General features: G+C 42.3%; 1 protein-coding gene across 1 annotated transcript in view; it reads left to right on the forward strand.

Annotated features, from left to right (window-relative positions):
- Nucleotides 1-1683: 1683 nt before the first annotated feature.
- Nucleotides 1684-13764, forward strand: part of PAXBP1 (PAX3 and PAX7 binding protein 1) — a 35624-nt gene continuing 23543 nt past the window's right edge. Inside the window, exons 1-7 of the mRNA XM_039543663.1 lie at nt 1684-2231; nt 3062-3190; nt 5664-5840; nt 8417-8638; nt 9277-9380; nt 10772-10992; nt 11949-12138. Coding sequence (XP_039399597.1) covers nt 1718-2231; nt 3062-3190; nt 5664-5840; nt 8417-8638; nt 9277-9380; nt 10772-10992; nt 11949-12138 — 1557 coding nt within the window. The 5' untranslated portion in view covers nt 1684-1717. The remainder of the gene's footprint in view (nt 2232-3061; nt 3191-5663; nt 5841-8416; nt 8639-9276; nt 9381-10771; nt 10993-11948; nt 12139-13764) is intronic.

The raw sequence follows: 13764 nt of genomic DNA on the forward strand, positions 1-13764 counted from the left end.
GGATACTTTTATTTTGAAATTTAAACTATAATGGGGAATTAACCTCCCTCACTGGCGGGAGAGGCTGAGACCCAGAAACTGGAAACAGAACAAAACATACTCCTGGGGAAATTCTGTACCACTGCATATGCACAGAATTTATGTCCCCTGCAGGTTTCTTTGCTTCCCTGCCTAAAAATGACTTTCTGATGGGGAAGCAAAGGGAAGTCACAAGAGCTGTCATGCAACCCTCCCCAGCAATATGTTTCGGGGGCCCAGCAGAGAGAGAAATCACTGTGGGGCAGGAGGTGGGAATGGGGAAGACCTGGCTGGTGGCTCCCACCCTGAACTGGCTCAGTTGCTAGTCCCGGCTGGGCTGGGAAGGACAGGACTTCTTCTCTTGCATGACCCACCCCTAGATTTCTCCCCTGGCTGACGGAAGCTCTGCAAACTCCCACCCCACCATCCTCTGCTTCCTGCACTCATCACTCCTCAGCTGCAGGGGAAGGGATCCCTGTACAGAACGCTGCTCCACCATCTGCCTAACCCCTATGCATCCAGACGCCCTCCCCATATCCAGACCCTCCCACCAAGCCTCACGCCCTGCACTCAGAACCCCCCCCCATGAGTCCCACTCCCCCTGCACCACCCTGATGAGTCACCTGCACCCAGATCTCCACCCCGCTGAGCCCAACCAGTTGCATCTGGATCCCCCCACTCAAATTCCCCTGCTGAGGTCTAGTGCCCCCCCCAACCAAGACCCTCCCCACTGAGCCCAAACCAAGTTTCATATGGACTCCTGCAGAGTCCCATTACCATTCCACCCAGAACCCCCAACGAGCTGCCTGCACCCAGATTGCCTCACACAGAACCCTCTCAACCCACACCTGGGTCCCCCCAGCACTAAGCCCCTCCACACTTGGATCCTGGCTTGCTGAGCCTGCACACACCTTGCACGGAGAGTCAGGGCCCTGCGGTGTTTGTAGGACAGGCCTGGTCTTTGCACTGTGTCAGGGCAGGGTGCAGCCTCCCCGCTGAGTCTGTGTCTGGGGGCGGAGGGGAATGCACAGTGATCTCTGTGCTGCCACTGGCCTGTGCTCCCCAATGCCATGCTGGAGCCTCCACATTTCTTTGACAATTTGCAGAATTTTAAAACAGTGTGTGCAGAATGTTTGTGTGCCCGTTTGGCACAGACTGAACTCAGGCGTGGAACCACCTCTGCAGCACAGTCACTCAACCACGCCTGGCTACACGGGTCAGCACCGGCAGCGGCCACACACACTGGTTCCCTGCACGCTTCCCCCGCCCCCCCCCGGCACCCAGTCATGGGGCAGCGGTGCGAGGCTCACCGGCCCCTCACTGACACAAACCCGCAGAGGTCAGTCCCCTCCCCCACCCCCGGCGCCCTAGGCGAGCCACGGGCAGCGCCGAGCGCCGCTGCAGCCAATGGGAGTCAAGTTTCCACCGTCCTCAAGCGCGCTTCCTTGGCTCCGCCCTCCCTCCGAAGGCCGCCACTGCAGTCACGTGATCGCTCCCCCCTCCCTTCTTTCCCCGCTCACCCAAGATGGCGGCGGCTGTGCAGGCGCGGGTGGGCGCTCTAGTCCCCCGCCCTCTATGGTTGCGCGAGGCACGCTAGCCCGGCGCGGCACTCTATGGTGCGGCGCGCAGTCGCTTCCCCTTGCCGCCGCTGGGGCTGGCCGGGCGGGCCGGCAGGGGGCGCTGTGACTGCCCGGTTATCATGCTCCGGGGAGGGGGAGCCGGGGCTGGGCCGCGGCGCGCTGCTGTGGGGCGAGTGTCTGGGCTGCGCGGTGCCGGGCCCGGCGGGATGTTCCGCAAGGCGCGGCGGGTGAACGTGCGGAAGCGGAACGACTCGGAGGAGGAGGACGAGGAGCGAGAGCGGGACGAGGAGCCGCAGGAGCCGCTGGGGGCGGACGGGCCCGGCGAAGCCCCCATGGCCCAGGCGGCCCCGCTCCTGCCGCTTCCCACCGGCTGCGTCCCGCTCGCCGTCCCCGCCCTGACTACGGGCTACGGGGCGGGGAGCGGCCTAGGCCCGGGCTTCGGCCCCGGCCTGGCCGCGCTGCTGCCCCCGCCGCCCCCGCCGCCGCCACAGCAGGGGAACGGGCTGCCGGGGGCCGGGCTGCCGGGGGCCGGGCGGGCCAAGGAGCGGGAGCGGAAGCGGCTGCGGGAGAACAAAGAGGCGGCGGCGGCGGCGCCGCGGGCCAGTCTGCTCAGCTTCCAGGACGAGGTGGAGGGTGAGTGGGGCCGGGCCGCGGGCGGGTCGCCCCGGCTGCACGTAGCCAGCCCCGGGTGGCCGTGTCCCGTCGGGGGTTCGCAGCTACAAACCTGCCGTCCGCATGACGGCTTGTGCCCCCGCGGTGCTATGGGGGAGGGGAAACGGCCTATCGGTCCGTCAGGCCAATCCCCCCTGCCGGTGTAGATTCTAGTTCTTCCTTCCCGGGGCCGCGTGTGACTCTGAATTTACCTACTGCGGTTTTATATTAAGGCAAAATGTTGAACGTGTGGTTCCCCCACTAAGTGGAAAGGAAAACTAGCACTTAAAGGGCGGGGGGGGGGGGATATCACAGCGATTCACAGTATGTTGTTTGGGTAATAAAATGAGTGAAAAGGTGTCTTCAGTTTTTGATATAAAAAGTGCACATGTGGGTTTTTTAGTTTGCCTTCTGTTTTTGAGCCTTTAAAACATAAAAATACCCCCCATTGCATTTTAATCTGCAACTGACATAGTTACGAATGTTTTTAATGAGATTCTCATGTATTGATGTGATTCCAGGAGTTTGAGCTTCAAGAACAACACCTGTTATCACAAGGCTTATGATGAAATCATGAGAGTTTATAGCACTGAAAATATATGTAATTGCAGGGCCTACATGTCAAAACTTTTATAGTTCTTGTATTTAAACTTTGAATTTAGATTTGTGGGATACTTTTGTTAGTAACTCTACTATGAGGTTGTGCTGTGCACCACTTGAAAAGACTTGACAGATGGTAAATATTTTTGTGAGTTGTAGCTGACCAATCTGTTCCCAGGTCACTTAATGTTTTCTGATTTTCTTTGTTAAAGAAGCTGAAGAAGTTTTTAAAGTGAAAAAATCAAGTTACAGCAAAAAGATAGTAAAACTACTGAAGAAAGAATACAAAGAAGATCTTGAAAAATCAAAGGTTAAACCAGAAGTCAATTCTCCAGCAGATGGTAATTGCAAAATTATTACTAGTAGTAACTTGTATTAGCTGAAAGATTAAATACTGTTCCTAAAAATGGGTTGTGTTAAAGATGCAGTGTCAATTCTGTAGGGGGACTGAGCATTTTACTACCTAGAGTGCTCTACATATTCAGAGCAGTCTGTATAAACATTAAGTTAATCCTCATAAGCACCCTTTTGGCGTAGATTAAATTTATCCCTATTTTGTTGATGTGGAAATAGATGTCAAGAGGTGAGGGCTCTTACTAGAAAGCTACACAGTGAATCCTCATTAGAGCTGGGATTAAAACCGTGTAGTTCTTGACTCTCAAGCCTATGCTCATTTCTTTAAATCACTCTGTACTTCTATTTTCTAATAGCTAGAATTTGGAGCTGCACCTAGCACACTCCTCTCCCAGGATGTGTCCTCTCAACACAGGTGCTAAAAGGAGAGCATTGAAGTGAAATAGAAAATTGAGGGGTTGGCAGAGTGGAATTCCTTATGTTGAGATCCTATGTTAGAAGAAGTGGTCTGTGTCTGTGTATTCCAAACTAAGAACTGGAACAATGAGCACGGGGAGGGGAGGCAGAGACTGAGATGAGGGGAGGGATAGCTCAGCGGTTTGAGCATTGGCCTTGCTAAACCCAAGGTTGTGAGTTCAATCCTTGAGGGGGACATGTAGGGATCTGGGACAAAAATCTATCTGGGGATTGGTCCTGCTTTGAGCAAGGGGTTGGACTAGATGACCTCCTGAGGTCCCTTCCAATCCTGATATTCTATAATTCTATGAGAACAGGCTGGAGGAGTGGTTGGGCAAAAAGCTCTCTAACCATTAGAGTACACACCCTTAGAACCTGCAGTAGAATGTAGAGTTCCTGAGTTTCACCATTCCTGCTGTCAGCTAATAACCGAAGCTTACTGGCAAAGTGTGTGCTTCATCTCCCTCTAACTACTGGCCCACATGGAGGATGGCAACCTACTACTGCTATCAGTTACTGTTAGCTTGGGCAGAGAGTCTGTGCTGTGAAGGTTCATGGCCTGCTGATGAATTATCTGAGACTCAGTATGGTTTCAAATGATGGAATTTCTATTTTTTCAGTTTGCTATTTTTTAAAAAAAACCTTAGGAAATTATATAAAAAATTCCATTAAGGGAATGTTAATTATAAAGTCAAGCACTTAAAAGTGAGAAAATGCCAGAATGAAGGTTGCATTTGCAACCTTCATTTGCCACTGCGTGTATGTTGTTATGATAGTTTATGATCATGTAATTAAAGACTAACTTTGCCCCCTGGGATCCCTGCCTCAGTCAGTGCACAAAATGTATGTTGCTCAGGGAGTCAATCATGGTTGTGTAGTTAATAAGCCTGTTGTCTTTAGGACCCCTGCATCACTTGTGGCAGAAAATCTAGGCCTGCCCAGGGATGGCATGTAGAGAATGAGGCAGAGGACTGCAGAAAGTAAAGGGATGGTTTTGTAGTTTACTCAGTTGAATGGAACTGTGAAGAGCTGGATTCTATCCCTACCTCTGCCATAGAGTACCTATGTGATGTTGGGCAAGTCATCTAAACCAAACTTTTTACAGATGGCTACTGTGTGTTCCTCATTTTTTATTTTTTTTATTTTTATTTTTTGGTGCCCATCTTGTGGCAGTTGGGGTTGGATTTGCAGAAATGCTGAGTGCGTTCAACTGCAACTGAAGTCAATGAGATCTGTGCTCTGAACAAATAAAGAGCTATGAAATGTTAAATGCTCTGAAAATTCAGGCCATAGGCATCTCACATTGGGAACCCAAAATTAGTGTGCATTTTTGACAATGCCTCTGTGCCTGTTCCCCTTTTATAGAATGAAAATAATGTTGCTTTACCTCACATGGGTGTTGTGAAGATGAATGTATGTTTGTGAAGCACTCAGATGTTACAATGGAGCGTGTCATAGAAAAGCCTTTGTTGAAATGAATAATTATGTCCTCAAAGCAGTGTTTGAGTGGTGTGCAGTAAATCAGGTCTGGGGCCACACACAGATTAATGAGAATAAAATAAAATATTGGACAGCTGCGCATTCAGTGGGTACTGTCCATCTTGTGCAGTGAGTGAGGCAGGGTTCCTGTGCAAAAAAAGTGTGTGTTCAGTAATTGAAGACAGTGATAATGCATATGTATGCACAGGCAGCCTTAATTCTGACATTTCCTGGCTCTCAAATGCTTGACTATGTGAACTTAATACTTAATGTTTTCTTGGGTGTCTTCCTATCTGAGACTGGTCAGACTGTATAGTGTGAAATTGAGAAGATGTAATTGTTTTTTATTGAAGCCACAACATGTGTTCTTCCCCTTGTAAGTTCAGTAGTTAAAAATTAATGTGATTGTCTGTATCTTGCTTTAGATTGCTGGCTTAAACCTTAGCATATCTGGTAGTATTCTTTAAAAGTGCTTTTAAAAAATGTTCACAGAAAGAAACTGAGCTATAGGCTTTTCTCTTATAGCTGAACAGGCCATAGAGAGAACAGGACAGGTTAAGGATGCAAACCAAGAAGATGGGACTGCAAACAGTGAACAAGGTGAAGAAGAGATGGAAGTTGAAAGTGAGAAGGAGGAAGAAAAGCCTAAAACTGGGGGAGCATTTTCAAGTGCTTTATCATCTCTGAATGTTCTCCGTCCAGGTTTGTACTTTATAGTAAATCTAATTTAGTGGGTTTGGAAATGCTGTCTCTAACACTTGGAATGTAATTACTGATATCCAGTCAGCTGTATGCACTCTTCCCAAGCTCAGTGTCTACACACCCTCGAACAGATACTAGAAATGAAAATTTAAAAGTAAATGGAAGTGTCCACTTTCCAACGTTCATCTGTATTGTGCTGGTCCTGTGGAAGAATATAATTGCACACTGTTTTTGAAGAATTATGAAAACTGAACTGATTGATTTAAGAACTAAAATAGGATCATTTAATTTCCACAGTATCAAATAGCAGAGTTTAATGTATTGAAAACAAAGGCTGTAACAAAATGTTTTTTTTTTTTAAGATGGGTATTTATATGAATTCCTTCAGGTGCCAAGTTCGTGGAGTAATATTTCAAAATAAATCAAAATGAAGCATAGCTCAAACTGGAGTCTCTGGTCTTTAAAAAACTAAATAAACACCCCTACTAGTTACAGCATTTGGTTTTTCTAAAACTTTGAAATATTGAACATCCTCAAAATCCACCTCTATTTTTGATATTCTGATAGGTTGGTTGGAGAATTATCTTGTGGCGCAGGTTGGCATTATCCTTAATTTAGGCACCAGAAAATGTTCTTACACTTTTGACCCTGTATTTGAGTGTATTGACTGCTGTTAACTTAATTAAATATAATAAGAAACATTTTCTTGAGATCCTAAGGGCCAAATAAATCAGTTTAAAACATTATTCTTCATGGATTTAATAACTAGAAAATTTGCACATAAGGAAACTTTTTTTGACTGGGGAAATAAGGTTGTTGCCTGCATGTTCACAATCCACAGACAGCCATAAACATGAAGTAGAAGGAAAAATCTTTTTATACGTATGCCTAGTTGCGGGGAAAAGATTTCTCCAGTCAACCCACCAGACTAATCTGTTTTGCTTTTAGAAGAAATAGCAAACTGATACAGTGGGTATACTTCAGATAACTTCACGTCTAAATATATTACCGGTTCTAGCATATTCCTCCTTTTAAGTGAAGGGAATATTTTAATCTGTATTCTCAAGAACTGGAATTAATGTTTTAAGCATTTTTACTGAAAATAGGTTGGTGAACTTTCCAAACAGAAATTTCCTCTCAAAATAATGTAACTTGGGTACACACAGCAAACTAAGACTGCTTGTACAGAGTTTTCAGACATGTCTTGCGCCTTGTTTCCCTTATTCACCCAACTTTCCTTAGAATTTGACAGAGTAGGACAAAGATACTATGGCAGAAGTTCTCAAACTAGGGTCAGGACCCCTTAGGGGGTCATGAGGTTATTACATGGGGAGGTCGCAAGCTGTCAGCCTCTACCCCAAACCCCGCTTTTCATCCAGCATTTATAATGGTGTTAAATATAACAAGTGTGTTTAATTTATAAGGGGGGGTCATACTCAGAGGCTTGCTATTTGAAAGGGGTCACCAGTACAAAAGTTTGAGAACTACTCTTTCTGTGGTAATCTCTTTCTGAAGGGACTAAACCTTGAGCAAAATGAGAGGAGAGCTGCTCTCTGTTTTTCCCTCCTCACACAGCTCCAGACTCTTATTAAGAAGCTACCCTTTCTCTGAGAGCACCTTCCTAGGGGAATCACCCTCCCTCCCAGCCTAATGGGCTGAGGGAAGCAGAGTAGGGACTTTGTTCCACTGCTGCTTCTGGCTGTTACTGGGAGAGAGATGCCCAACCAGGACTTCCTATTCCATGCCAATGACTCCAGGAGGAAACTCCCAAGGGCTTACCACAGAGGCTGAGGGAAGCAGAACAGAACTTCCTATTGGAGTGGGTCCAGCCTCCAGAGTCCCAATCTTGTTTAGCACTACTGTAATACTAATAACAGGAATTCTAGACTGATGAACCTTGGTTTGCTGATTTATTGGAAGGTTAGTACCATTTTGGCTCCCCTAGTCATCAGGAACACATGAGCAAGGGAAAAGAGCTGCCACCAACAATAGTTTGTGTCTAAACTTAGAAAATTTCAAGAAAGAATTGAACCTAGAAAACTATTCACTTGGCTATATCAGCGATATGCAACAGGTGATGATATGCTGTATGTATGAAGCTTGTATATACTGCTGCATTTTCTGAAAGCCTGTGAAATATCTTTCAGGGCTTGCCTATCAGAATAGGTTCTTTTGGATTTTTTTTCTGGTTTCCTGAACAGGGAGAAAAAATGTTTGCCCTTCTTGCCCCTGGAATGTATTAAAGAAGGCCTGAAACATATATATTTTTAAATTGTCTTCTATTTTTCTTGTGGAATATCTTGTCTTCCCTGTCTTTGCTGGAGGACTCTTAAGTTCTTAAGAGCAGAAGGGGGAGCTTTCTTAGGCCTCAGTGGAAAGGGGTGAGAGTGCTTTAACCATTAAAAATCTTTTCTGCTTGGATTCATCTGTTTTCCTTACTGATAACAAATTCTGATGAGTCGATGTCTGCAGTACCATTTTTCTCAGCTGGTATGGCAGTAGACAAGTAGCAAAGAGTCTCACTGAGTTTGGATGCAGTGATTGGCTGTTTAACCTTGTTAAACGTATGTTTCCAGGAGAAATCCCAGATGCTGCTTTTATTCATGCTGCTAGAAAAAAGCGTCAAATGGCTCGGGAACTTGGGGACTTTACGCCTATTGACAATGAGCCGGGCAAAGGACGCCTTGTTCGAGAAGATGAAAATGATGCCAGTGATGACGAAGATGATGATGAGAAGAGAAGAATAGTATTCTCAGTGAAGGAAAAATCCCAAAGGCAAAAGATTGCGGAGGAAATAGGTAAAATGTTTTTTGAAGGAAAGTAGCATATCTAATAAATACAGAAACTATTTTCATTGTAGGTTACTCACCCCGACCTTTACAAGCCCTTAAACAAAATGTTCTGCATAGCTAATAGCAGTTCTGGTTTCCCATAATCCACATTGTACTTTGGTATAGAATATTTTATTTGAACTCAGTGTCATAAAACTTTAATGATCCATTTGAAAGAATTATGGTAAAGTAGAATCTAGCTAATAAACACCCTCAATTTGCACACGAAAATGGCCCCTTTTTGCTTTTGAGCAAAGCTTTGATAGCACAGTGCTTTTCTGAAGTTTTATGAAAACTTAATTATACAAAATATTTGTGGTGAACTCTTAGGTATAAACTAATTAAAGCTATGCTTGTCAAATGAACAAAATGTATCGTGCCATATTCTTTTGATTATTTACTAGCTAATGTGTAAATGAATTTATGGCAGATCTGGTCATGGAAGATTAGCAAGGTTCTACTGCATAGGCTTGTAATAAACATTAGATGTTTTTTCTTACTCTGTTTACGTAAATTTAACTATTGGAATTTGGAATGAAATATTTTTGGTATATATCCATTATCTCCATTTTTATCTTGTCTGTTCGTTTCCCCTGTGTGCTCAGGTATTGAGGGAAGTGATGACGAAGCTCTCGTAACTGGGGAACAGGATGAAGAACTCAGTCGATGGGAACAGGAACAGATACGAAAAGGAATTAACATACCTCAGGCATGTATTCAAATAGTTCAGAAAAGATGGTATATTTTTTGGAAAAGGGTTTTTAACATTTCAGTGCATATATTGACTAAAACTTCCCCAAACTCAAACCAGTATTGTGCTGGCTGGTATAATTTGATCTGATGAGATTAGTGGTGTAACTTTATAAATTAAAGTCCTCTCATATGGAAGTAGATGTCTTGCTCCTGCTTTCTATTCATTATGGAAGAGTAATGAGCATTGTGGTAGCACTGACCAGCACTTACTAGCTAACTAGGGCCAGTAAGTAACGAAGCTTTGAAGTAGGCTTTGTTTCTATTCTTCCAGTCCAGAATGTTAGGCATGCATGGCCCGATACTGCTGCAACTAAAGTCAATGGGAGTTTTGCAACTGAGTTCAGTGGGAGCAATATCAAGTCACACTGGCAAGATATTATAATAAACTCTAAAGCCCTAATAAACATACATGTTCATCCCAGATGCACCAATGCCTGAGCCTGGTTTTGACTCGAGCTAGGAGAAATGTTTTTGCCAAAAAATGCAGATTTGGGTTGAATGAAAAAATATGTGAATTCATGTTGGATTTACCAAACTGGTTTGGTGGGTGGGGGGGAGGGGAATGTGAAAAACTTGTTAATAATAATTAAAAAAAAAAACCTCCCAGAAACCTCAAAACATTCAATTTTGACACTTTTAAAACAAAACATTTTGATCTTTGTATATTCAAATCAACATTGTTTCAAAATTTACTACTTTTATTTTTGACATTTCATTTTGGATTCAACGAAAACTTTCTGACTCAAAATTAATTTTTTTTATTAGTACGGTCAGCAAACTGAAAACTCATTTGTACAGCTCTACCTATGACCTCTTGGGAAGACTCAGTACCTGTGTAGGATTATGCCTTGTGGTAGCTGCGATTCGTGGCTTTGCAGAAATGGTGAAGTAGCTGGCCCAGAGTTGGAAGGGGGCACTAGTTGGCCTTGAAAGCTGTTTTCTGAAATTGTTTAAGGGCTTTTATGGTTTGTAAGGGTTGTTATGCTGTATTAACAGCAGAGATTAGTACAGCCTAGGATATTTAGTAATTGGGTGTTGCAGGCTTGCTGAAAGTAGAACTCATTCAGTAGTATGCCATGAACTATTACTACAAATAATAACCATGCTAAGAAATTCTCCACGGAAGAGATTGCTTCTGTTAATTACTGTACACCATAATTCTGTGACCATCTTGGCTCTTTGTTCCCATCTATCTTTTTCATTAGGAGGTTATGAAAAATTTTAATAACCATTGTGATTTGAATAACTTCTACCTCTGCATATAAAATGTCAAATCTAAATTACAAAATAATGTTTTTAAAAGGAGTAACATAAGCATTTTGAGTATTACGTGTCTTGTTTCTATAGGTTCAAGCAAGTCAGCCTACTGAAGTGAATAATCTGTACTACCACAACTCTTACCAGACAATGTCTTATGGTTCATCATATGGCATTCCTTACACTTATGCTGCTTATGGATCATCAGAGACCAAGTCTCAAAAAACAGATAATACACTTCCTTTCAAAACTCCCAGTAATGAGATGACTCCTGTTACTATTGATTTGGTAAAGAAACAGCTTAAAGACAGGTAGGGCAGACCATCTTTTTTAGACTTAAAAGACTTGTCCTCTAGCTTTCTGTTCCCTCAGGCACCCTTTAATCTTGAACAAATGCAGAATTTCATCGCTGGAAAACCATTGACTTGGCACATTTAAAAAACAAAACAAAATGAAGATGACATTGAAACTTTGTTCAAAAGTCTGCTTGGATTTCTTCTGTGGAAGTGACGCTTTTAAAATGTGGCAATTTGATCTTTTTGAAGACAGATCTGAGTTGCATCTTCTGGATACTGAAAAATCTTGTCAAGAATTGAAAGGACAGTGAGATATTTAGCTTACGAAGTAACATTTTTATAAAGTGTGTAAATCAGGTTTTTTTTTTCTGAATACATAATTTTACATTTTAGGCTAAAATCTGAGGGTTTTTTAGGGCTTAAACATTGTAATCTCCTTGTTAGGTATCAAAAAGATCCTACTGGATGAACAATCCGATTGCAATGAGAAATATTTTAGAATGAACAGCCCACACTTTTTGTAATCTCTTCAAAACTGGTTTGTATGCCCCTTGTCTTAAAAACTTTCCATTAGCTGAAGTGAGTCTAGTCAGTGCAGTATAATAAAGGCTGTGTTATAGATGATATTTCGTGCTAGATATAACATAATGCCTTTGCTTCTAATTTAATTTCTTAAGGCTCAGTCTTGCAAGGTTCTAAGCGCCTTCAACTCCTGTTGAGATTAACAGGAGTTGACTGTACTCAGTACCTCGTGGAGTCTAGCCCATTGTAACTTAAGCTACTCTCCTTGCTGGTAAGAACTAGAGAAGGGAGAAAGCATTGACAAATCACAGGCAGTGAATGTATCTTGAAAATATTTTCCTTATAGAAATGTGGTACTTGTGCTCTCTTACTCTGAAACAGATTAATATCTCAACAGTTTGCGTTATATAGACTTTTCGATGTAAATTTATCTATCCATTGTCCCTCAGGTTGGACTCAATGAAAGAATTGAACAAAGCCAATCAGCAGCAACATGAGAAACATCAACAAAGCCGAGAGGACTCTACCAAGGCAATTGAACGATTAGAAGGGTCTTCTGGGGGTATTGGTGAACGGTATAAATTTTTGCAAGAAATGCGAGGGTATGTCCAAGACTTGCTTGAGTGTTTCAGTGAAAAGGTAAGGATGCAAAAACATTAATCTCTTTTCAATAAAACAGAAGTAGGGAAGCTTAGTACAGGCCAAACACATGCCTCCTTGTACTTACAAACACACCCCAAATAAAAAAATCTGAGCATACTCAACAGAAGGTTTGGTTTTAGAGGTGATGAAAAGTCACTTTTTCATCACACTAAGCTTGTAAAGAGAAGTCTCACTTTTACAGTATAACAGATCTCTGGTGTACTTCCAGTTGGAATGTAAGTGCCGACTTGACTGAAATGTGGTTTTTTTTAGAATGTTTAAGAAATTGGTTTTATTTTTTTTTATTTACTCAAACACTTCCATATACACAGATTGGATGCCATGTTAACGGATAAAGTTAGTATCCATTATTGGTGAATTGTTAGATTGCATTGAGGTAAAACAGGGTTGAGGTGCAACACTGACACTTTTTGGAAGCATTAATGAGTGCCATATTAACACATTTCTGCTTTTTGCTGTAAATGTTCTGCTAGTAGACAGCTTAAAATATTCAGCAGTCTGTTTGGCTGGAAAAGTTTTAGAATCAGCATAGCTAGCTGAAAATTTCAGAATTTTTAGCTTTTTTTTTTTTTTAAGGCTGCTCTGTTGTATACTTGAAAATTAATTCTTCCAAGTTAATCTCCCATGTAAGATAATGGAAATATCCTTTATACTTCAATTCTGTAAACATTAGTGTAGTTAATTGTATGGAAATCTAATCTAATTTACTGTAGTTAAATTTGGTGAAAAGATTACATGCTAATGATCTTATGGGTCATGTGTACATTACACAAGTGAATTGCAATGCAGAGGGGAGAGCATAGATGTAGGCTTTATCACTTCTCTTTTCCTGAAAATGATTTCTATGTTATATGCAATACGGAGTTATTTATTACATAAATTACATAAGCCAACAGAACTGATTATTTAAGATGGGGAAAGTAGCAGCTTTTACTTTTCTGTCTGTAGGCTTCCCTTCACACCTACTAAACATTCAGGTTGATAAAGTAATTGATTCTTACTATAGTGAGATTAGCCGCTGTCTGTTGCTGGTGGAGCTCTTCAGAAAATCCCCCATCTGTACTCTGAATCTTCACCACTACGTATCAAGCAGAATGCCTCTGAACAACCGCTGTGTAAGCACTTGAAACACATTACTCTCTAACTTTTTCTCTGAACAGAACAATGCCAGTTGAGACTTCATCTAATCTTTTTAATGTTAACAGTTAAACCAGTGATCAACCATTTAGGGGGAAAAAATTGGGAATAAGTAACTACCTTGGTCCTCAAAACTGAGCTGTGTGGAAGATGGACTATGTTTATTTCATTTGATCCACTAGCCATGCTATATGCTGCTTAACTGAAGAAGCAAAATTTTTGAACCTGTAGCATTGTTAGCTGACTATAGGTAATGAAGTTGACAACTTATTACTGTCTCATTTTGTTTTTGTGTGTCTAAAGTACAATCCAGATAAATTATGGTCTTGGCTTCTCTTCTCAGACCTTGTCTTTATTCAAAATTGCACCAGTTTAAAGGTGTGACTTTTTTAAACAACTGCAAAACAGTGTGGACATTTAATTTGTTTTAAACCAGGTTTATTTAAAAAAAAAAAAAAGGTGTCC

The sequence above is a fragment of the Mauremys reevesii genome, linkage group 1, assembly GCF_016161935.1.
Source record: "Mauremys reevesii isolate NIE-2019 linkage group 1, ASM1616193v1, whole genome shotgun sequence".
Classification (NCBI taxonomy): domain Eukaryota; kingdom Metazoa; phylum Chordata; order Testudines; family Geoemydidae; genus Mauremys; species Mauremys reevesii.